Source organism: Myotis lucifugus, unplaced genomic scaffold (genome assembly GCF_000147115.1).
Source record: "Myotis lucifugus unplaced genomic scaffold, Myoluc2.0 scaffold_101, whole genome shotgun sequence".
NCBI lineage: Eukaryota > Metazoa > Chordata > Mammalia > Chiroptera > Vespertilionidae > Myotis > Myotis lucifugus.
Genome location: NW_005871149.1, coordinates 3,321,919 through 3,344,380, shown reverse-complemented (window position 1 = coordinate 3,344,380; position 22,462 = coordinate 3,321,919). Strand labels below are relative to the sequence as shown.

Here is a 22,462-nt window from a genome sequence, read left to right as displayed (position 1 = left end):
ACGAGGAGAAGAAGTACACGTTGAAGGGGGAAGGTAATGGCATCCCTGTCGCGTTCCGACTTCGGCCCAACTCCTGCTGATTTGGTCCAGAGAACCCGTGCCCGGCCACCTGTGGCTTCCCTCTGCCGCCCTCCACTGGCCGGAGCAGGCCCTGCCCCTTCCTTCACCCTCTGAGGGTGGACCTTGGCCTCAGGCAGGGCAGGAGGGGGCCGGCTGGGCCCCTGTGTCAGTAACCGCAATGCCCCCGGGGTTTGCCCGCACTCATGGAAGCCTGGTCCGTGGGGTGCCTGGGACTGCTCAGCGTTCTTTCCCCCAAATCCGAGAGAGAGAGACTCCGTGCTCAGCTTCCAGACTCCCCTGCTCAGGGGCTGGGCCCCCGACTCCCTGGTGGGCCCCGGGGAGAGGGGGCGGGGCTGGGGGTGGTCCCTTCACTCGTCTTCTCCACCACAGCTCCCGACTATGACAGAAGCCAGTGGCTGAGTGAGAAGTTCAAGCTGGGCCTGGACTTCCCCAATGTAGGTGCGGGGAGTGGGGGGCGGTGGGCGTGGGGAACCTGCCTCTACTCTGAGGCTCCTTCCCGGCTTAGACCGAGGCTTTGGGACCCAGGGCCTCTGCTCAGCCCCCCAGCTCCCTGGTTCTTGTCGCTGCTTTCCCCACGATGCTCTGTGTGCAGCTCATTCCTTCATGTGACAGACACTGGGCCCAGGTTTCATCTCTGCCCCCATGCAGGGAGGGGCTTCAGGGTGGTCCATGGCCTCTTGACCTGCCTCTGTCCCCCCGCAGCTGCCCTACCTGATTGACGGGGCTCACAAGGTCACCCAGAGCAACGCCATCCTTCGCTACCTTGCCCGCAAGCACAACCTCTGTGAGTGCGGCTGGGGTGGGTGCAGGGGGACGGGTGGCCCTGGCCCTGGGCTGGTGGGGTGGGAGGCTGAGGGGGAGCCCCTGTTGTGTCAACAGGTGGGGAGACGGAAGAGGAGAAGATCCGCATGGACATGTTGGAGAACGAGGTGATGGACCTCCGGATGTTCCACATCAGGACCTGCTACAGCCCTGACTTTGTGAGTCCCCTCCCGGAGGGCTGGGCTGCGTAGGTGTTGGAGGCTGGACTTTTGTGTCCGCTCCGTGCATGTCCTGTCTGCCATTGAAGTCCTTGGAGCTTCTGATCCTCCACGCTGGTCCCTGTCCTGTCAGCAGAGTGGCCCTCAGGACCCCTAATGCCTCTAATGAAATCTCTGACTCAGTTCCCCTCAATCTTCGCACAGAGTGCAGACTCCCGCGGTCGAGGTTTAGTTCCTACCGGTGTGTGCAGCTCCTTAGCCCACCCGCCTCCTTGACACCTTTGGGCATCAGCACACTTTCCCAGGAGGCAGCGTGGGGCACCCACAGGGCCTGCGTGCCCCTCACTCCTTCCTTTCAGTCTCTCAGGTTCTCCCCGTCTGTCCAGAAAGTGCTCACGGGTCCTTCTGTCACCCACCAGCTGGCACTTATTTTTATTTATTTCTTTATCCTCACCCGAGGATATTTTCCCATTGATTTTGAGAGAGAGTGGAAGGGAGAGGGAGAGACAGAGAGAAACACAGATGTGAGAGCGGCCCATCCATTGGTTGCCTCCCGCATGCCCTGACCAGGGCCGGCAGCCTACAACCCAGGTATGTGCTCTTGACGGGAATCGAAGCCAGGACCTTCAGTCCCCAGGTGGACGCTCTATCCACAGAGCCAAAGGGCTGGGGCACCAGTTGGAACGTATCGTTCCTGCCCCTGGGCCATTTTAGCTCTTTGCTTCTTTCAATCTGCCCAACGTCGGAGTCCAGGCTGTGCAGGTTCTCCGGCGCCTGGGTCTGGCCCAGGCAGGGTGTGGAGATGAGAGGAGACAGGGTCAGGCACAGGCTGGTATCTCTCTGTGCTTCCCAGCTGCCTGTCCCAGCGGGAGGTGGTACCCAGCAGGAGTGCAATGACCACAGGTTGGATTAAATTATAACCTGGGCACTGACCCAGGTGCAGCTGAGGACATGGCTGCCCACCGTGGCAGCTGGGGCACAGCCCCGGGAGGCCTGCCCTCTGCCCAGGGAGTCCCTGGCGCGGGTGGTGACCGCCGTTTTGTGCCTCAGGAGAAGCAGAAGCCCGAGTTTTTGAAGGTGCTCCCTGAAAAGCTGAAGCTCTTCTCAGAGTTCCTGGGCAAGAAGTCTTGGTTTGCAGGGGACAAGGTACGGGGAAGGCTTTGGGGAGGGGGAGTGGACATGCTCCCTGTTTCAGAGTTTGGTGCCCATTCACCCTGTGCCTGCCCGCAGCTCACCTACGTGGACTTCCTGGCCTATGACCTGCTGGGCGTGCTGCGCATGTTTGAGCCCAAGTGCCTAGACGCGTTCCCGAACCTGAAGGACTTCTTGGGTCGCTTTGAGGTGAACCCACCGATCCTCCTACTGTTTTGTGTGTTTTGTCTCCTTCGTTCCCCTGACGCTTCTCTTGTCCTGGAGCTCAAATGAGGCTTAACTGGCATTCAGGGAGGACTAGCTTAATGCCAGGATCTGTGCTTAGTGTGATGCTAACAGTTGGTGAAATGTAATCTTTCAGACATTCCTACATGGGAACATTTTTCACGTCCATGTTATGAAATGGAACTGAAAGGGTGGGTCGTTTGCTCAAGGTCACAGAGCCAGTCCACTGGGTCACAGCCCCGGCACTAGTGCGGGGCTCCCAGTCGGCGGGGGCTTCCATGGGCAGCAGGCAGAGGCCCCCCTTTCCTGTGCCGGGAAGGCGAGCTCAGGCCCTCCTCCAGCCTGCATGTCGCAGCTCCGGACTTTGTGGAGGAAGCAGAACTTTCCAGAGTGTGTATGTAGGGAATGAGTAGAGCTGGGATGCGGTGGGGGTGACATGACGTACCAAAGACAGTGTTTCCTCCCTGTCTCCAGACAGCTCTGCAGCCTGGGGTGCCCTCTGGGCAGTGCTGAGATCTCCGGGCTGTCGGTGCTGGGATCTGAGTGCACATGTGGGGGCCCCTGCAGAAGCAGGTTTTTGTTGTTAACTCTCACCCTAGGATAGTTTTTCCATTGAATTTTAGAGAGGGTGGGACGGAGGGAGAGAGAGAGAGAGAGAGAGAGAGAGAAACATTCATGTGAGAGAGGCACATTGATTGGTTGCACCCTGACCGGGGCTGGGGATCAAACCTGCAACCCAGGTACATGCCCTTGACTGGGAATGGAATCCGAGACCCTTCGGGATGTGGGCCGACGCTCTAACCACTGAGCACACCAGCCAGGCAGACAGATTTCATCCTCACGTCCTCTGTGGGCCCTTCCCTTCCCTAACTGTCTCCTTTTCCTTCTTTCCAATGACCCAGGACACTGTCTCGGAGATGAGGTGGTACATTGACTTTCAGTCGTATTCACGGACGTTCCCCGTCCCCCTCCTGGGTGCAAGAGTCCCCGCTGTGTGGTCCTGCGGTCCCACGTGGGTGGTGGGGGTGCAGGGCCTGAACTTCACCTCACAGCTCATCATCCGTTACCTTAGCCAACTCACAGATGAACAGGGTCGGCTTCATCACAGATGTGGGAGCTTGAGGCATCCTTAGGCCCAGACTTTTCAGCTCACAGTCTGTTCCCCTTTCCCCTCCCCATCAATAGATCTGCTTTGTCAGCCAGTTCCCATCGCCTCCCAGGAGGCGGCGTGGGGCACCCACAGGGTCTGTGGGCCCCTCACTCCTTCCTTTCAGTCTCTCAGGTTCTCCCCGTCTGTCCAGAAAGTGCTCACGGGTCCTTCTGTCACCCACCAGCTGGCACTTATTTTTTATTTCTTTATCCTTTGTGTGTTTTGTCTCCTTTTGACTCTGGTTCGGGTCCAGGGCCATCAGCCTTGGATATTATGCAAGAGCCGGTGGACTGACTGGCTGGGAGGGATGGGGCACAGCTGTGGGCTGCAGCCGCCGCCTGTGGGGGCCAGGCCTTGGTTACGGGCAGTTCCAGGCCCTTCGAATCCTGTAGAAGTTACTGGACACGCTCTGTCTTGGGAACTTGGTGCTCACACACACCGTGTGTCCAAGGCCTGGTTGGCTGCAGGTGGACAGGGATGAGGCAGGTCGGGGCCCAGTGAGATTGGGCTCAGGAACCAGGCCAAGCAGCTGGACTTTCTCCTTTGAGGGGACTGGTAGGGCCCGGCTCTGCTGCTCCACACCCTCCTATCAGCTTTCACCCCCGTTTTGCTGAGTCATGGGTGAGCCCTGGCCTGCTCTGCAAGCTGCACAGGCACATTCTGAGCCCTTTGTTCTGCCTGGGGTCCCTCCTGGGCCCGGGAATCGGGAGCCTCCCTGTGAGAAAGGAGACAGTCTGTACAGACGGGGAGGGCCAAGGCCTCCTGTGTGGGCGGGAGGAAGGGAGGAAGGGAGAGCAGCAGAGCACAGGGTGGGAGGGAGAGCCAGGCTGCCTTCCAGCCCTCCCCCCCTATAGCTGTGTGAGCGTTTGGCAGGGGCTTCAGCGCTGTGTGCCTCAGTTTCCCTCCTGATAAACGGTGAGAGCAGAACCTATCCTGTAGGCAGTTGTGTGGAGGCTGTAAACCTGTTTCACAATCTCTGATGGCTATAAGACCCCTGGCACAGTGTAGAGTAACTAACTGTGACTAAGAAAACACGGTTACAGGAAATTGCAAGCGTTAACTTGGCAGAACTGCCAAGGAAGCCTTGCCAGGATCCTGAACTTGGAGCGTCTGGAGTGGGGCTGGGTGAGCCCAGCAGACCCTGAGGTCTGGCCTTCTTCCCTCCCTCCCCAGGGCCTGAAGAAGATCGCCGCCTACATGAAGACCGGCCGCTTCCTCCCCACACCCGTGTACTCCAAGGCTGCCATGTGGGGCAACAAGTAGTGCCCGTAAGTGTAGGACGAGGGAGCGAGGAGTACCAGAGCCTGCAGGGCAGCTGGGCGTTCTGCGTTCTTTCTGCTTCTTCCCTCCCCCGCACATGCCCATTGGCCCTTGTCTGCTCCCAACCGCGTGGTCCCCCCCTGCCTGCCTGAGCCCCAGCAAAGCCTGGTCATACCTGCTTGTCTTGTCATTCCCTCCTGGCCACTGGACTCAGGACGGACTGTGCTGGTGTTTGGGGGTGTCCATTTCCCCCCTGTTGTCCGCAGTGGCTGGGTGTAGGGATGTAAGTGTGGGGTGATGGCAGGTAGGATTGTAAGGTTTCTTGCTCATTTCTGTCTTCATGTTCCATGTGCCTCAGCCTGGGGTCTGCATTTGTGGAGTGCCTCCTGTCAGCCTGCGGGACTCAGTGTCACGGTCCGGGGGCCCTTGGGGTGGGGAAGGGGGTTGAGCCGTCCGCTGCTGGTGTGGGATCCGAGTGGCCTACCTTCTGTCACCTTTCCCAGAAGTGTTCCTTGCCCTATACCCTTCCTCCGTGCTCTTACGACATATCTCAATAAAACGCACCCCACTGCATTGTGATTGCCGTTTTACTTGCTCTCCGACTCGATCGGAAATTCATTGAGGATCCACGTGTTATTGGACTTTTTACCTCTGACATCGATCACACTGCCTGAACACTTACTCAACGAAAGTTAGAAATTTGATCTCTAATAAGACCCTGGCAAACCCTACAACCATTGTTGGGATGAGCGCTCTGGATATAGTTCATCTCAGCCGCCAGAGGCACAGAAGGAAGAACCGAAGACTTTAAATGCACGGGCCTGGGAGAAGGCGCCTGAGCTCTTTCTAATGCAGTGGTTCTCAACCTTGGCTGCACATTAGAATCACCTGGGAATCTTTTTAAAATCCTGATTTCTGGGCCTCATCCTCCGGAAATTCTGTTTCTTTGTTACTAATGTTGTGGCTCCACCCCGTAACAAACTCGCAACCGGAGGAGCTCTGAAATGTCTTGTTGGGCATCCGTCCCGGTGATCTCTGCCTGCAACTGTACTTCTTGCAGTTACGTAAATAAAAAGGGAGCCATGGGAATCACGTGCCAGGTCATGAAGAAATCAATGATTAACTTAAAAAGATAAAGCTGGTCAGATAAAAGCTCAGCAAAGCTAACCGAAGTTTACGAAGTGGGTAAGATAAAAGTTAAACCAAAAGCTTGTTAAACTTTACTTAAGCAGGGAGGGGTAAGGATGAAAAAGAGAAAGAAATGGAAATTAGGAGTGACACTACGATAAAAGATAAGCAGATTAAAAGATAAAAGATTTATTAACGTAATGAAAATGTTAAATCCGAGTAAAACAGTTGTAGGTCCAGAACAGGGGCTGGCACATGTTCTCTGGAGAGGCCTAGATAGTAAATATTTTTGGCTTTTTGGCTTTCTGGCTCATGTGGTCTCTGTCAATTACTCACTCATTGTAGTGTGAAAGCCAACATCACCGATACAGAAGTGAATGGGTGGGCCCGGGTTCCAACACAGATGGCCTGCTTGCCGACTCCTGATCTAGAAGTGCAGATGAAAAGGAATACCTATATTAAAGTCTAAATATTAGCTCTGAAATGTAAAAGAACAAAAGAACTCAATCCTTAACAAAGAGGGAAGAGCCCTGGGCGGCGTGGCTTGACTGAGCATCCTCCCATGCACTGAGGTCGCCGGTGGGTTCCTGGTCAGGGCACATGCCCAGGTTGCAGGCTCGATCCTTAGTCGGGGGCGTGCAAGAGGCAGCAAATCTATGTTTCACTCTCTCCCTCTCCCGCCCTCTCTAAAAATCAATTTTTAAATCTTAAAAAAAAGAAAAGAGGGAAGATGTGGTAACGAAGGAAACGGTCACAAATGAAAACTATTTGCTAAACATTGTGGTCAAAATGACAAAAGCTAAGTATTTTAAAGTGCGGGGCAGAAACAGTAGAGTGTATGGACTTCACACGGTTGGGGCTGCGGGCATGACACCAGGTGTTAGACCGTGGGGTGGGGGGTGGGAGGTGTCAGACCAGATCTGGGTGCAGCAACCTCGGTACTTGAGTTCTGGCTAGGAAATCACTCAGAACCAAGACTCAAACTACGAAAGAACATTTATTTATAAAATCACAGAGGTGGAAGCAGTAATTCGGAAGAAATGGGCGTAGGAAACAAGGCAAAGGAAGGGCCCTTGGGGCTTGGGAGTGGGGAAGGTAAAGGTAACTTGCCTGGAGGAAGGGGAGGGGGAGGGGAGAGGCCCTGGGGTGCTCCTGGGAGAGGGTGCTGGGTCCTGTCCTAAGGTTTTTAGGGGGGGGGGGTCCCAGGGGAAGATCACAATAGAATATTCCGCAGCTTTCCAGGTGGGTCCTCTCAGGGTCTAAGTCTCCACTCATGGATTGGTCCACGCCCTGGCAGGGGGGTCATTATCCAATGCAGCTGGTCCTGAGGTCAGCCCTGGGGTCACTAGTCTGATTTTACTGCTTTTCTGGGGCTGGAGCTGAAATATAACTGAGGCCTAGAGGTTATCTCTAGGGAAGAAAGGTCAGGGGTCCAAACCGCAGGGCCAGCGATGTGCTGGGGAGCAAAGGTCGCCCCCAGAGGTCCCACCTGCAATGGTCCATTGCTAGACACCCGGGGCTTTCGCCCTGGAGGCCTGTGCCTGGTCCATCGTCCTAGCTCTGCTCACGTCTACCCCGAAACGGAGGCAACTAAAAGGTGATTTGATTGTGGCTGGACCCGGCAGAGGTCTCAGGACTTGGGGTTCTTTGGTGCCTGGTGACAGTGCTCAGATGTCGTTGAGGGTGTATCCCCTTCTAGAATGGGGACACAAGCCACACTGAGAAGGGGGCACTGGTGTCCCCCGCGTGGGTCTGTGATCTCCTGTGTTAATGACAAGCTCCCTGCCTAGGGTTCCTCCGCTGCTATCGTAGTAGCAGAGAAAGGCAAAGCTGATGGAGGCCTCAAGACAGCAGCTTCTAGAAAAGGAAGTTTGTTCTTCTTTCAGGTTCCACCGCCAAGACTCCGAGTGTTATGGGCGGTGAGCCAGACACGAGCAGAGCAAGGAGAGAAACTCTCCAGGCACAGACCTCGCCAGGGCCGAAAGCCCGGCTGCCTAGCAGGAGGCAAAACTGGAAAAACAAGACTCACACCCCCGGGGTGACCTTTCCTCCCCTAGCTCATCGCTTGGACACCCTGACTTTTTCCTCCCTAACGGTAACATCTGGGCCTCAGTTGTATTCCAGCTCCGGGCCCAGAAAAGCAAAAAAACCAAGTAAATGGCTGCCTCAGGCCCAGCTGCATTGACTAATGACCCCTGCCCTGCACCGACCAATCGGGAGACCATGACCCCGAAAAAGCACACCTGCGAAGCTGCTGAATCTTCTCTTAGACCCTCCCTGGGCCTCCCCTAAGGTTTCCACCTGCAGGAAAGAGATAAATACGCTCAGGATGAAGGGCCCAGCGCACGCATGCTCTCCCTCTGAGGAGTTCGCCCCGGCTATTCCCCCACAGGCACGTATCGCCTAACCTCTAAGGGACTCCACGAGACCTGCAACCAGGGGAGCATTGGGCAGCATCAGCTCGTCCTGGGAAACCCCCCTGAGCCTGTCTCCAAGGCCCCCTTTTCTCTGACTTTCCAGCCAGCCAAAGCGGCCCCACCTCGGCGTTCCTGTTGCCTCTTCTAAGCCCTTCCTCTGTCACTGTCCTAAGTATAAATTCTTACTTTCCTACACTCTGTCTCTGGATTGAAATCTTTCCTTCAAAAAGACAAAGCCCTACCTGGTTTGGGTCAGAGATAGATCATCGGCCTACGGACTGAAGGGTCCTGGGTTTGATTCCAGTCAAGGGCACATGCCCGGATTGCGGGCTTGATTCCCAATAGGAGGCCTGCAGGAGGCAGCCGATCAATGATTCTCTCTTCTCTCTCATCGTCGATGTTTCTATCTCTCTCTCCCTCTCCCTTCCTCTCTGAAATCAGTAAAAATATACATTTTTTTAAAAAAAGACAAGAACAGCCCCAGCCAGTTTGGCTCAGTGTCGGCCCGTGGGCTGAAGAGTCCCGGGGTTGAGTCCTGTCAAAGGCTTGTACATTGGTTGCAGGCTTGACCCCCGGCCCTGGTTGGGTGGTGCAGAAGGCAACCAATTGATGTGTCTCTCTCATATTAATATTTCTCTGTCTCTCCCCCTCCCTTCCACTCTCTCTAAAGAAAATTAATGGGGAAAATATCCTCAGGTGAGGATTAAAAAAAAGAAAGAAAGAAAGAGACAAGAACTAAGGTCTCACAGTCTCCCCGGCAACAAAGGCTGTTGGGCAGCCCTGGTCCCTGAAGTTACACGGGACGAGGCCCCTTCCTTCCTTCTTGTGGCTCTTATGTCTCACAGGGTGTTTCCCGTCTCTGGTGGAAGCTGTGTCATGAGCCTGGGAAGGAAACTAGAGGAAAAACCCGTGGAAACAGTGTGCTCTTTGCAAGTGAGGCCAGAGTTGCATAAGTCACAGTCGTTCAGTCTGTTCGTGAGGTTCCCACGTGTGGTTCCACGTGGACACAGGGGTAGACCCACCTTTCAAAAGAATGCATTTAGGTGGCCAGCTGCAGCCCCTCCCGCACCCAGAGAAGGTATAAAAATTAAGCCCCAGGTTAGAGGAGACCTTGGAGTTAAGCCAGCAGCTTAAGCCTGTAGGATAGAGGCTAAGGTATTCAAGATAAGATCTTATTCTCAGATACACCCCAGGGGAGGGGCAAATCACTTCCTTGTTGCTGAAACAGGAAAAGCAGAATCCCTGGGGGGCCTGGGGACTGGCCAGGGAGGCTGGGCAGCCAGGAGGTGCGCCTACCTGCTTGTTGGGAACAGACACCCACTGGAGGTCCTCCCCTGACACGTGGTAATGGGGTGTGAGTGCCTCACCACTGCTGCCTCTGAAATCCTGACCCTCACCAGAAAACCAATTCCCAGGGCCCGCTCCTTTAAGACCGAAGTGCAGCACCCTTGTGTGCAATTCAGGAATTCAGAGCCTGCAGGCCTGTGCCTGAGCCACGGGGAGGAGAGGCAGCACAGGTGAATTTAGGTGAATTTAGGTGAATTAGTGAGGATTACGTTCTGCTGGGTGTGGGTACGGCTGAATAATAACAGACGCCTAAATAGGACAGATGCTTATTTCTCTTGTAAGGACAGATCTGAAGGTGGACAGTTAGGCACCGGTAATGCGGGCTCTATAGGAGCCTTAAGGACTCGGCTTCTGAACTGCCTGCTCCCTGTGGGGAACATACAGGTTGGGATTTTGGAAATGACAGGCTAAAAGCATAATGTGGATGACCCTCAATTCGTCCGACAGAAGATGCTGAGGGAAGGGGAGTGGGAAAAGGGAAAAGGTGGTGAGCTCTGGGATGTAGTAGGAAGCAGCCTGCACGCAGACTTGCAGAGAAACTGTCTTGCATTTATTTGCTAAGCTGATGGGGTGCCCTCCTTTGGTGAGATGATTCAGAAGTGAAGTTGGGAAATAAGACTCTTCTTTTTATTGACATCAGCTGATCTCTGGGTTGGCTCTTGTCTCCGTCCCTCTGGTGACCGCGCTTTCAGGTTGTTAGCCGCTGTCTTTCTAACTCCTGCGGCTTCATGGAGAGACCTTTATTGATGACGGACACAGAGACACCTGCCGGCTGCCGCCTGGTAACTCAGGACTTGGAAGCAGAGAAGAGGAGGGGCGGGTCCTGATGGACCCCAACTCCTTCTGTAAATGCCGATGGCCATCCTCCTCCTTTAGCAGACCTGGATGCTGCCACTTTGTGGGGTAGCCCCAACAGCCCCCCGATAAAGCAGAGTCCTGTCCGAAAGGCCCAGCTTCCGTGGCTCGTCCCGTTTGAAACAAACTTTGGAAACGTTATCCCGCAGAAGATACAGTACAGACCTATCCTCATGTCCTCAGACGTCTACCACGACACACGTGGTCCTGTGGGTGCATTTCCATCCCTCCGCACCCTGGGGACTCGCCCTTCCCATGGCTTCCGCTTGGCCCTCTATCCCCACGTGGGGCCACACAGCAGCACCTGCTCACTTGAAATCCAATCACACACGCATTCATTTAATCTCTTGTTCTGGATTTATTATTTTTTTCCACAAGGAAAAAGGATTTAATTCTACAGATTTACCAGCCAACACAAAATAGAAACGAAATGTGGAGAACGAGGCCAGCAGTTCAACTCGAGGCCACGTCACCGCAGCCCGGGCCCCAGCAGCCCGTCATTCGGGCAGGACCGGGTCTGACCCACAGGCTCCCACTGCTCCCTCTGCTGCTCCCGCAGCCTGCCCTCCCACTCCCGCTCCCTTTGCATTGGCTCCAGGCGGCCCCTCTCTCTCCTGGAGGCCCTCTCGCCATCTCCAGGGGGCTCTGCCTCTCCCACTCCCGGGACCCAGCGTCATCCTGCTCCTCTCGCTGCCACTTCCGGCACCCGTGCTCCCTCTCCTTCTCCTTCACTCAGGTGTGCTTGCCCCCTTCAGCATTGCAATAATCAAAGGATCATAATTTTCCTTGAGAACTATCAATGATCTCACTCTCCAGGTAAGAGATTATTGAAAACATTAAGTGACTGCCCCAATTAGAAAAACAAATGAATACCTTAAAAATGTGTAAAAAAGGGTAGCTGCTCATTTAAACATGTACTTTCAAAAAATGATTCTTGTGCCTAATTCGGACAAGTTAGTCAGAGAAACTGGCAAAAAAAAAAAAAAAAAGCTATACATGAATATGTCTCCATTTAAGTTCATGCTCTCAAGCTAGTTTAAAGAAAAAAGTCGCCCAGCTGGGTGTGGCTCAGCAGTTGAGCATCGACCCAGGAACCAAGAGGTCACTGGTTCGATTCCCGGTCAGGGCATATGCCCGGTTGTGGGCTCGATCTCCAGTGTGGGTTGTGCAGGAGGCAGCCGATCAATGATTCTCTCTCATCATTGATGTTTCTATCTCTCCTTCCTTCCTCTGTGAAATCAATAAAAATATATTTAAAAAAAAAGAAAGAAAAAAGTCTAATTAAGGTTTCCAGAGTTTGAGGAGTCCATCCTCACTGTAGGTAGCAATCAGGTTCTGATGAGGATGATGTGCAGCACCAGTCACATCTTCTCATGGACTGTCAGGGTTCTCTCCAGTTTGCCAGTGACGGTGCTAAAACAGTAGAGCACGAAGTCCTCTCCCACACAGTAAATCCATTCGCCAGGCACAGCAAACACAGTCACCACCTTCTCTCTTACCAGAGCCGAAGCTGCTGGCAGTCTGCCCCCGCATGTTCATGATGACCACTGGGTTTGATCTGTTGCACAGCAAAGTGCTCTGGGTTTTTAGGAAGCAGTGTCACACTGTTGACAGTGATGTCCGTCCCTGCAGTGCTGCCCAGGGATTTAAAGGTGTTTGAACATTCTATGGTCTTCATACTCCATGTCTTTACAGTGCCATCAGAGGACACACTGATAATATAATGTCCATCTTGTGTAAAGGTTGCTTCATTAACAAAGGAAGAATGGCCACGAAATTCCTTCAGGTCCTGTGGATGCATTTCCATCCCTCCCAGACTTTAAGCCGTGAATCCTAATGGTCTGGTCAAAAGAGGCACTGAGGGTCTGGCTGCTGTCCTTAGAAAAGCTTAGACAGGCGACACCTTTACTGTGTGCCCTTTCAGATCTCCTTAGACACTGTCCGCTCTGAATTTTCCAGACCTTGATTTTTCCATCTCGGGCCCCAGTTGCTAACATTTCTGTATCTCTGCTGAAACACATGCAGAGAACAGCATGTGTATCATCATAAAGTTATCCTGGGCCTGGTACTTACGATCCTTCCTGATTTTCCCAGTTGTGAAGTCACATACTTCAATGGATCCGTCAACAGACCCAGTGACCAAATACTGACCATCTGGAGAAGATCGAGCACACTCCACATGCGATTTCTGACCAAACTTAATATGCCTGCTCAGCTGTGTAGGAAAAGTTTCTTCTTCCACATCTTTGACAGCTGCTTTGCCCCGGAGCAAATCTATGGCCATCTATGGTCTTTATGATCTAGAACCTTCAGCATGGAGTCTCGGGCCTCGCTGATCTGATCCATCACCAGCTTACGCCTCTGCATGTTCCCCTGGATGAGTTCGTTGATGTGGTGCAGGTTGTCGTCCGTCGCCGCTTTCTTCTTGGGGACGATCCCTTCCTGGAGGGTGGTGAGCCTTCCATAAACGTTGTGCTCTAGATTCGTCAGCTGTAGCAACTGGGCAGCACAGAGGTGGACTTGCCAGCCTTGGGCACGACAGGACACTCCCTTTTGGCTGGCGATTTCCTGCAGCATGGCTTTCTTCTCCTCTTTAACCCGGACGTCACTGTATCGCTGAAAGTGGTGGTAAGCAGCTTTCCTGGGGTTCCGATAGGGACGGAGCAAAGTAATGGGAGGTACTGGGACTGGACAGGAGCAGATGGTCTATTGTCACTTCGAGTCTCCATGGCCACAGGGTTTGGAGAGGCCCGATGTCCTGAAATGGGCATCAGGCTGCTCCTCTCTGTGGGGTAATCGGGCTGGATCCTAGGAGAAGTGTGTGTGACCTGCTGAGGCACCACCTTAGCAACTGGGATGTTTGAGGTGGTCACAGCAGTAGCATGGGATGAATGGGAGGGCACTGTCATGGTAACAATTGTACTCGTGGGGGCTTGTGTGTGTGACACAGATCCGGCTGTGGTTGCTGAAGAGATTGTGTTGGTCGCCAAAATGGGTGCCACTGTCGCCGCAGCCACTGGGGTGCCCGTGCTGAAGATTGTTTCCTGAGCCATGGTGTGAAGCTGCTGCTTTGGTGTCCCTAAGGCAGGGTGCGAGGGCAGTGTGATTCCTGTTGCTGCATCCCGTGACTGGGGTGGGGGTGGGGGGGCGCTGAATGCTGATGGCCGCAGATGGCGGGTGCTGGATAGACAAAGCTGGCCGACTCAGTGCTGAATCAGTAGCATGTGCTGCTGTTGTAGTAATGACTGGAGACTGAGCTCTGGTGGCTGAGACAGTTGCTACCACGGCAGGAGGGATGGTATTAGAAGTTGTCACAGGTGGACGAGACTGGACTGGCTGGTGAATGATGTGCTGGACTGCTGGTGGAGTGGCTGCAGCATTTGGCAACTGGGAAGTCGGCCTCAGGACTGTGGTTACTTTAGAACTAGACAGCAGAGCAGCAGCTGCTGCACCTCGAGGTAAATGAGAAGCTCCAATGTGTAGGGGGCGCCCAGGAGCAGTGCTGCGGATAATGCACATCTGCACATTGGTGGTCATGATGTGATGCAGGTTACTGGGATGGCCCTGTTGTCCACTGATTGTTGCCACGGGAATGGCTGAGGCCTGTGGGAGGCTGCTCTCCATGGTAACTGTGACCTGCCCTGAGGCCTTGGGGGGCAGTGACAAGGTAGAAGGTGGAGCAGGAGCAATGGGGCGGCTCGGCATCGTGGGCTTCGGAGGCGGCTTCATAAGTCCCTCCGAAAATGAGAGTGGCACTGCAGGCGTCAGATGTGCTGGTGGGGCTGTCACAGTGACAGGGGTGCCCGGTGCGACAGCATGGTGTGTCGACAGCATCTGCACCTGTGGGTAGGGCCTCACCACAACGGCTCTTGCTTCTCTTCACGGGCCTGGAGGGAACTGCTGGAACCCATGTGCTCCCTGGCAGTGACTTCAGCATCTCGAGTAGATTCATCGTTGACTGTCGCTGCTGGGTTTATCAGTCCTGCAGAACCACTGCTGGCGATCTGCGAAGGAGCCTGGCTTAGCCCAGTGGAAGGAGTTCCTAACCGAGGAAACTGTTGAGAACTCATTTCCACTTGGGCGCTGCACCGAGTGATCACCGAGCCGCCTCGAGCTCCTTCCCCTGCGCTCGCAGCTCGGGGGCCCACGTCCTCGGCTCCAGACCCTCCGATGCCACTAGTTTGATCTTTTATATGCGAAGGAATCGCTGAGCTAAAGCCAGCCCTAGTTTGATCTTTTAATTCATCCTTCGGGGGAGCAATGCCCATGGCATGAAGTGGCCAGGCCCACCATATTGGCATTGCCAATGAGCCCTGGCTTCAGTGCCAGCTGGGCTTGGGTGCGGGCTTGTAGTTCAGCTGCTTTCCTTGCCTTCTCCATGGCATCATTCATGAAAGTGGCGGCCTGGGAGGGCTGAATAGTGCTGCCAGTTGGAAGTCGCTCTGGTTGGGAGGAAGAAGGAGTCTCTGGCTGAGCTGTAGGGGGGCTGATGGAACTCAGCTGTTTCTTCCTCTCCTTGATTTGTGGTGCTGCCTCCATCATCTGTTTGACCTGGAGCTTGGTCAGCATGCCCGGGCTCTCTGAAGGAGGCCCAGGCATCACTTCCGGCTCCTCGTCTACCTCCTCAACACGGGGTATCCGTCGCTTCTTCCATCCTGAGGATTCCTTGGCGATCTCAGAGTCATCACCAAACACGTCCTTCAGCTCTCGTTTTCTGCTCCCATCACTGCTAGACTTGGAATGTCTAGAGCTTCGGCCTTCCCCTACAGCCTCAAACAGTTTGTCCACGAATCGGAGAGTAGAATCATCAAGAAAAGGCTTCAGATGGTCGCTGCTTTCTCCTTGTCCATGCCCTTCCCCACACAGTTCAGCGCTGCTGTGACCACTGTGGGCTCTGAGAAACCTAGTACCCTAGTACCCTAGTACCCGAAGAAGGAATGACACAAAGACAGTGTTCAGTTGATCAGCAGCCTAGCAAGCTTCTCTAGCCAGGTTCCAGCCAGGATCTCTAGCCAGGTTCTGTCTTTTTATTTTTATTTTTTTTAGACAATGTGCTTTTAATCACACTTTCCCCAAAAGTATCTCCTTTCCCAGTTAAAATAACAAAAACGAGGTGTGGTGGGGACTGCTCTGCCCCCAACTGGGGGGGGGACCTTGGTGCAGGGGCCTCCGCACCCCCCTGGACAGTCCGGGCACTGGGCACTGGCGGGCTCCCCCCATCGGAGCCCCCAGCCCTGACCCCTTGGGAGCACATGGCCTCCACGTCTGCCCTGGGCGGCCACCCAGGGTGCACCCTCAGGGGGACATGATGCCGTTCTTCTTGCCCTTGACCTTGAGGAACTCGGCCATGCTGGAGAAGTACTTCTGGTTGGCCTCCGCCACCTTCTTCTCGGCCGCTTGTGGGTTCACAATCTCCAGGCCCTGGAGCGGGGTGAAGGCCACACTGGAGGCGGTGCCCGAGGAGCGGTCGCGGATGGTGGACTTCCCGCCGTACACCACACTCTGCTTCTGCAGGGTCTGCTGCAGCGTCTTGGAGATCCTGGCTTTGGTGGCCTCGTTCACCTGCGTCTGCCGCACGCGCCCACTGCCCGACTTGCCCAGGTGGCCCAGGCTGAAGCCCAGGTCCTCCTGGTAGGCTTCCTCCTCGATCTCTCCGAAGCTCATGCGGTTGGCCTGCTTCTGGATCTCCGTCAGCCCCAGCCGCTCCTTCATTTTGCGATACCTGCGGCCGCCTCGCTTCTTGCGCTGCCCATCGAGGGGCGCAGGCAGCGGCTTCACCTGCTTCACAGGGGGAGGCTCCTGCCACTTGTCGAACTTCCGCTCGATCTCATCCTTGAGTTCGTAGCCCACCTTCCCCTCCGTGCTCTCGTGGAAGCTGTCCACGCGGGCTGCCAGCGTGCACTTGGCAGCCACCAGGCGGGCCGCTTTCCACCGGAGATCCGGGGGCAGGGACTGCACGGTGTCGCTGTGGTAGATGTAGCCGGTGTGGGGCAGCACGGAGGTGGACGAGAAGCCCGACAGCGTCTTGCGCTGGGCCCCCAGCAGCATAATGTTGCAGGTGGGCATCTTGGACAGGTTGGTCAGGCCGCCGGCCACCCCCATGATCTTGGCGGCCGTGGACGCCCCGATGATGATGGAGAGGTTGGGCGCGATGAAGGACATGTGGGACTCCACGTACTCGTAGATGCGGTGCTTGGAGGCGTTCAGCTCCAGCGCCATGTCGCAGGCCTCCTCCAGCCGCTCCAGCTCCTCCTCTGACAGCCTCTGCCCCTGGGTGGTCGAGGCGGTCACGCTGACCACCATGGTGGTGGCGTTGGTCAGGATCTGCTGCAGGTTCTCGTTGTTCTTGCACTTGTCCAGGCTGTTGCCCAGCTCCTTGACCGTGCGGATGTAATCCAGCGCGTTGGGGACCAGCGACTCCAGCTCGGGGAACCGCTTCGAGTACTTGTCTCGGACGAACTTATGGATGATGTTCAGCTCGTTCTCAATCTCCACGGTCAGGTTGTTGGCGTCCACGATGACCCGGTATTCGGGTGCCGCCTCCACTGGTCCCATCACTTCTGAAGCTTTGGCTTGCTTGCTGATGTACTCCTCAATCTTCATCATGATCTCAGCAAACATCTTGCTGTCCCACAGCTTGGCGATGCTCTTGACCGAATCCCCGGAAAGATCCAGCTGTGTCTCCTCCTGCACATCCTCGATCGCCGGCTCCTCTTCCTCCTCCCCATAGCTTCCTCCTTCCTCCTCTCCCGCCACCTCCTCGAGGTCGGCCAGGAGCTCATCTGCCAGAGACATCCTGAGGCCTCCTCCTCGATCCTGGTGCCACGGCTCCTAGGAAATTGGCTTCAGACACCGCTCTACGCAAGCGGATGATGTCTCGCCCTCGCTCAGGTTCTGTCTTTTATTGTCTTGTTCCATCTGTATTTATACCAGTTGATTTTAATCCTATCAATTTCTATTCCAAAGGTTAGGGCGTTTCTTATCTCCATTCCAGGGAGTAAAGATTATGTAGCTTAAGTGTGATTGTTTGTAGTTAAAGTGATTAACTACCCACCTGGCACTTAGTTAAGAGGTTTTATTCCCTCCCTAACTTCAGAGAAAAATCCCTACTTGGGTAAACAACCTTTCTCGGAGAGGTGACCTTGGTTAAAACACATAGCGCCAAGAAGGGGAGCAAACATATGAAGAACAGTATGCCATATCCGCCAGGTCCCTTGAAACATATGCTGTGCAGATGTTTCTTCCCTGCAGCGACTGTGTCAAGCAGCAAGGGTGGAACGGCTTCCGGCAATACCCGGGTTGTGGGCTTGATCCCCAGTGTTTTTGGCCTGCAGGAGGCTGCTGATCAATAGTTCTCTCTTGTCTCTCATTGTTCATATTTCTATTTCTCTCTCCCTCTTCCTTCCTCTCTAAAATCAATCTATATATATATATTGGCCTGGGGAGCCGGGGGAATGTTGGTCAGGATCAAACAAATCTCAGTGGCTTAATACACGGGTTTTGCAAACTCGAATTTCAGGTCCCAGGTGGTCAGCAGGGGTCCTGCTGTCAGGTGTGTGGGAGACCTAGACAGACGGAGGCCTCAACCGGGCACCTGTGAGCTGAGTCATAACTGTGGGAAGCTGCTGTGGCGGTGCTTTTGGATAACTTGTTTATAAGTTTACATAACACAGGTCTGTTCTAGGCGCTCTAGGCAGAGTGGCTTACTTCTCATGACAACCGGTGAGGGAAGAGGGTTCATTGGTCAGAGGAGGCACGAGGTCCAGGGGCCAGCCTATCGTGGCAGAGCCAGGATGTCCAGCACCCTGCAGCCCCCGGAGAATTCAGAAAGGCTGGAACCGGGCCCCAGGTAGGGGCAGGTGGCACTACCAAGAGAGGTGGCTGGACAGGAAGTGGAGCGATTTGAAGGACTTTGTAAACTGGAGGAGACTGCGTCCTTCCCCAGAGGCTTAAGAATCCCTTGATTGTACTTAAGTAGGAGAGTGACACGAGCAAATTTGCAGATTGGAAAAATCACTGGCTCACCCCCAATGCTCTCCTCCCCCACATCCCTCCGAACCCCCAACCCCGTTTATCAGTGTGGCTCATTGCTCAACCTAGCCCTGCCGCTGAAGGATAAGGCTGTACAATTTCTCCTGTGAGGCCAGGCTCCGGTGCTGAGCCCTAAGCTGGCTTGAGAGGCAGACCCATGTCCACACACGTCACGGCCCCCACTCCACCCTCCCGTCAATGACATGGGCTGCAGCTCGTCTTTCTGAGTCACATAAGCGATTGCCTTCTGAACTGGAAATGCCTTAATCCAGTTGCTCAACCTTCAACGATGAATGCAAATGAGCATCTCTAGTGCTTTTTGGGGAACGGCTCCTAACACAAGTTTTTTTGTGTGTTTTTTTAATCCTCACCCAAGGATATTTTTTCCATTGATTTTTTGGGGGAGAGTGGAAGAGAGAAACACAGAGAGAAACATCAATGTGAGAAAAACACATCGACTGGTTGCCTCCTGCATGTGCCCCAACCAGGGCCTGGGCCTGGGAGGAACCTGCAACTGAGGCTGGTGCCTTTGGCCAGAATTGAACCTGGAATCCTTTGGTCCCCAGGCCAACGCTCTAGCCACTGAGCCAAACAGGCCAGGGCTCACCTTTCTTTCTAGTGCTCACCTTCAAGGCTCGGGCAAGACCCTGTATAGTAGCCATTGAACACACTGGGGGATGGGAGTGTCAGTGTTGCAGGGACTGAGCCACATCTTGGTAATAATTCTCCCGCATCCTCACTCTCCTCTGGCCTCTCCTCCCTAGAGAAATCCAGTGGGACACCAGTAGCCTAAGGGCTATTTATTGAGCAGAGCAGAGAAGAAAGCACACAGGTCCCCCGGGGGCAGGAGGAGGCAGAGGAAGCGGTGGGAGGCAGCCTCCTGCTTAGCATATTCTCTTGCAGCCCCACAGGGCCATCTTGTTGTTGACGGGCATCTTGAAGAAGCGGTCAGACTGCATGTAGGCTGCGATCTTCTCCAAAGCCTGCAGGGGAAGCACGCCAAGCCTCAGAGACCAGCACAGCCTGAAGGCCCGTTTCTAACCAGTGGCACTCACAGCTGCCTGGCCCCACCCCCCTTTGGGGTACAGTAGCTGGACCCTTCCCTAGACGGAAAGGTCTGGAGGTGCCCAACCACGGATCCCTCGAGGCAAAAGCTGGTGTTGGGCAAGACCCACCACAATGGGGCCCCTGGGGTCCCAGGGAGCCTGTGAGTGTTTCTGTAAGAGAAAGGTGTAGGGAGCATCCATCACCTCAAAACGGCACATGAAAGCCTTCAGGTTTGGAAATTCATCCAGGCACTTGGGCTCAAACATACGGTTCTGATCCAAGACATCGTAGGTGAGGAAATCCACAAAGGTGAGCTAGAGACACAGTAAGATGGTGAGGTCGGGGGAGTTCATGAGCACCTGCAGCGACAGAGAGCAATCCTCTCCCTTCCCCTCCTCCTACCTTTTCCCCTGCAAACCACGAGAATTTCCCCAGGAACAGGGAGAACTGTTTCAGTTGTCCAGGGAGCTGTTCCAAGTACTGGGGCTTCAGCTTTTCCTGGGGCAGGGGGGTGGGGGCGGGGAGGAGAGAGAGAGAGAATAGCTGTCATCATGTTCACACCTAACTGGGGCTCAGGGCCCCTTCCCCAGCACCTTCCTCTCCAGGTGCCTCAGGTTGGGATGGCAGGATGCACAGGAGGGGTTTGGAACGGAAGAGGGCCAACACCACAGTTTATGACAAACAAACCCCCACCAAGTCAGAGTTCTGCTTCCTATTCCGACAGCTTGGGTTGGTGGAAGGTGGCAGGAGAATGGAGACTTGACCTTGGGTTCCTGAGGCTCCTTTCCCTCATGCCTGCCTGCCGGGGAGACTCACATGGTCCGAGTTGTAGCAGATTCGAACCAGCTGCATGCGGAAATCCATGATCTGGTTCTCCATGATGTCCACGCGGATCTTTTCTTCTTCAGTATCCCCACCTGTAGGCCAGATGACAAGCAATCACCCTGGGCATATCCACCCCCCCCCCCCCAGAGAGCGGCCAGCCTTGTCCCCGTCCCCAGCCCTACCCACTCACACATGTTGTGCTTGCGTGCGATGTAGCGCAAGATGGCGTTGCTCTGGGTGATCTTGTTCTTGCCGTCCATGAGGTAGGGCAGCTGGAAGGAAAAGATGAAATGAACAACCTGCCTGTCTCCTGGGGCAGGTGAGAATTGCAGGGACATGAACAGTAGAGAGAAGATGCCCTGTCAGCAGGAAGAAGCACATAAGTAGAAGGTGGAGATTGGGCCTCCACCTGAATTTAGGCAGGTGTGTGTGTGTGTGCGTGTGTGCGCGTGCGTGCCATGGACCCTTCTTGCAGAAGTTTTTTAAAGGCATAAAGGAAATTACACATATTTACACAATTTATAAAAACATTAAGAAAACAAAATTGTAACAGTATTATGTGCCTATTAGTGAATTAAATAACAAGCAGGGGTAATAATTACCACAATGTCCAAGTATGATGGATGTACATATTTATTTACAATACCTACCACATATCCAGTAGAATATGAAAATACCTGATTTCTACTAGTGACAAAGCCACAAACATGGCCCATAACCAGCGTCACTTACTGCTCATATGCACAATAGAAGCAACTGGTAACTTGAGTCAGTGCTTTGTGGAAGTGAGAATAACTCTTCCCTCCAAGTTCTTGAGCCCCTGGAGGCTGTTTATTCTATCCAGGCGAAGAGCCCCTGCTGTAGATGCCCCCCAGGCCAGAGAGGGAAGAAGTGAGGGTCCAGGTGACGCCTTCCCTCTGGGCCCCTTCTCCTAAACCACCTACGTTGGGAAAGTCCAGGTCCAGCTTGAATTTCACGTCCAGCCATTGGCTTTTATCAAAGTCAGGAGCTGCAAGAGAGAATGGACCCGACCTCCTTACCTTCCCGCCCGAGGGCGGTGGGAAGCGCTGGGGAAAGAGCCTGTCCCAGGAGCGCATCCCCAGGCCCCCCTGCCTGACCCCTTCATCGCTGGGGCCGCGCTGGTGGAGGGTGAGGACGGAGTTGGGGGGGTTGGGCGCAGGGAGAGCCCAGCTGCAGGTGAGCGCTTCCAGGTGACGGGGCACCCCTCGCCCTGGGCTGGGAGCGATGCCACCCCCGGGGCACGGACGCGCCTTACCTCCCCCGCAGGTGTACCGTTTCTCCTCGTAGCAGGTGCCGGTGAACTCCAGGAGCAGGCGGATGGCGTGCGCCAGCTGGGGGGACAGCCCGGTCGGCGCCTGCGCAGCCCCCTCCCCACCCCCATCCCACCCGCCAACGTCCCCCGGCCCGGGCTGCCGAGCCTCGAGTCCCGCCCGGTAGTCGTTAAGCCGCCGCGCCCCCCTCCCGCCCCGCCATCGTCCAGGCGGCTGGCCGTCCTCGGCCTCTCTCCGCCCGCCGGGGTCCCAGGGGCGGGGCCGGGGCCGCCTCGGCGGCGGGGACTCGACGGGGACTCGGCGGGGCTGGGGTCGCGGGAGCGCGGCTGGGCTCCGAGGACAGCGCTTCCGTGGGGGCCGGTTGGGCCGGAGCCCCCGGGGGCCTCTGCGTCCGTCTCCCCGACGCAGCGGCTGGACAGTGGAGAGCACACTCCCCCCGCGGATATCCCAGTACCCGAGGACCATGGACTTAGAGCACGACATGGTGGTGTCCTTTCCGTGCCTTTCGGAGGGAGGCGAGCGCGGGGCGGGCGGCACTTTATACCCGAGGTGGTGGGCGGGGCCAACGCGAGAGCCTGACTCCGCCCCCCGCCGGGTTCCCTCCTAACGTGTCCCCTGGGCCACGCGCGGGCTCGGCTTCTGCAGTCCCGTGGCCCCGGGAGGGGTGCAGCG

At 55.2% G+C, this 22,462-nt stretch overlaps 4 protein-coding genes and 1 long non-coding RNA gene across 7 annotated transcripts in view; 1 reads left to right on the top strand and 4 right to left on the bottom strand.

Annotated features, from left to right (window-relative positions):
• The window catches only part of LOC102430222 (glutathione S-transferase Mu 1), a 13,005-nt gene extending 7,578 nt beyond the window's left edge, over positions 1–5,427 (top strand). The window contains exons 3-10 of one of the 2 annotated variants that reach the window (XM_014459030.2): positions 6–33; positions 451–515; positions 784–865; positions 961–1,061; positions 2,112–2,207; positions 2,292–2,402; positions 4,762–4,856; positions 5,207–5,427. In XM_014459030.2, coding sequence (XP_014314516.1) covers positions 6–33; positions 451–515; positions 784–865; positions 961–1,061; positions 2,112–2,207; positions 2,292–2,402; positions 4,762–4,851 — 573 coding nt within the window. In that variant the 3' untranslated portion in view covers positions 4,852–4,856; positions 5,207–5,427. The remainder of the gene's footprint in view (positions 1–5; positions 34–450; positions 516–783; positions 866–960; positions 1,062–2,111; positions 2,208–2,291; positions 2,403–4,761; positions 4,857–5,206) is intronic. The other variant, XM_023757084.1, reaches the window with a different exon arrangement.
• Positions 5,428–6,149: 722 nt separating this feature from the next.
• LOC106697771 lies at positions 6,150–9,354 on the bottom strand. Of its 2 annotated transcripts, none has more exons than XR_001349001.2 (2): positions 9,141–9,354; positions 6,150–6,403 (listed from the first exon to the last, which is right to left on the bottom strand). It is a non-coding gene; the product is annotated as an uncharacterized LOC106697771 (long non-coding RNA). The 2 variants fall into 2 exon arrangements; XR_001349000.2 differs by lacking the exon at positions 9,141–9,354 and adding an exon at positions 8,636–8,682.
• A 3,192-nt stretch (positions 9,355–12,546) lies between these two features.
• On the bottom strand, positions 12,547–15,054 carry LOC102421283 (histone deacetylase complex subunit SAP130-A-like). Its single transcript, XM_014459035.2, is given in 4 exon segments — positions 12,547–13,280; positions 13,283–13,741; positions 13,743–14,458; positions 14,461–15,054. Coding segments are annotated over 4 exon segments (1,989 nt in total). The 5' UTR covers positions 14,864–15,054; the 3' UTR covers positions 12,547–12,869.
• A 582-nt stretch (positions 15,055–15,636) lies between these two features.
• Positions 15,637–17,434, bottom strand: PRPF31 (pre-mRNA processing factor 31). Its single transcript, XM_006092577.3, has one exon. The coding sequence runs from the start codon at positions 17,388–17,390 to the stop codon at positions 15,891–15,893; it is 1,500 nt and encodes a 499-aa protein (XP_006092639.1). The 5' UTR covers positions 17,391–17,434; the 3' UTR covers positions 15,637–15,890.
• Positions 17,435–19,411: 1,977 nt separating this feature from the next.
• On the bottom strand, positions 19,412–22,333 carry GSTM3 (glutathione S-transferase mu 3). The gene is made up of 8 exons (XM_006092575.3): positions 22,226–22,333; positions 21,775–21,850; positions 21,443–21,507; positions 20,689–20,770; positions 20,490–20,590; positions 20,076–20,171; positions 19,877–19,987; positions 19,412–19,609 (listed from the first exon to the last, which is right to left on the bottom strand). The coding sequence occupies exons 1-8, from the start codon at positions 22,271–22,273 to the stop codon at positions 19,511–19,513; spliced, it is 678 nt and encodes a 225-aa protein (XP_006092637.1). The 5' UTR covers positions 22,274–22,333; the 3' UTR covers positions 19,412–19,510.
• Positions 22,334–22,462: the final 129 nt, after the last annotated feature.

Coding starts and splice junctions, on each gene's coding strand:
- PRPF31 (XM_006092577.3), bottom strand. CDS start 17,390: ATGTCTCTGGCAGATGAGCTCCTGGCCGACCTCGAGGAGGTGGCGGGA.
- GSTM3 (XM_006092575.3), bottom strand. CDS start 22,273: ATGTCGTGCTCTAAGTCCATGGTCCTCGGGTACTGGGATATCCGCGGG. Junction 21,851..22,225: donor GGTACTGGGATATCCGCGGG/GGGAGTGTGCTC, acceptor CTGTCCCCCCAG/CTGGCGCACGCCATCCGCCT. Junction 20,771..21,442: donor TGGACCTGGACTTTCCCAAC/GTAGGTGGTTTA, acceptor TTTTCCTTCCAG/CTGCCCTACCTCATGGACGG.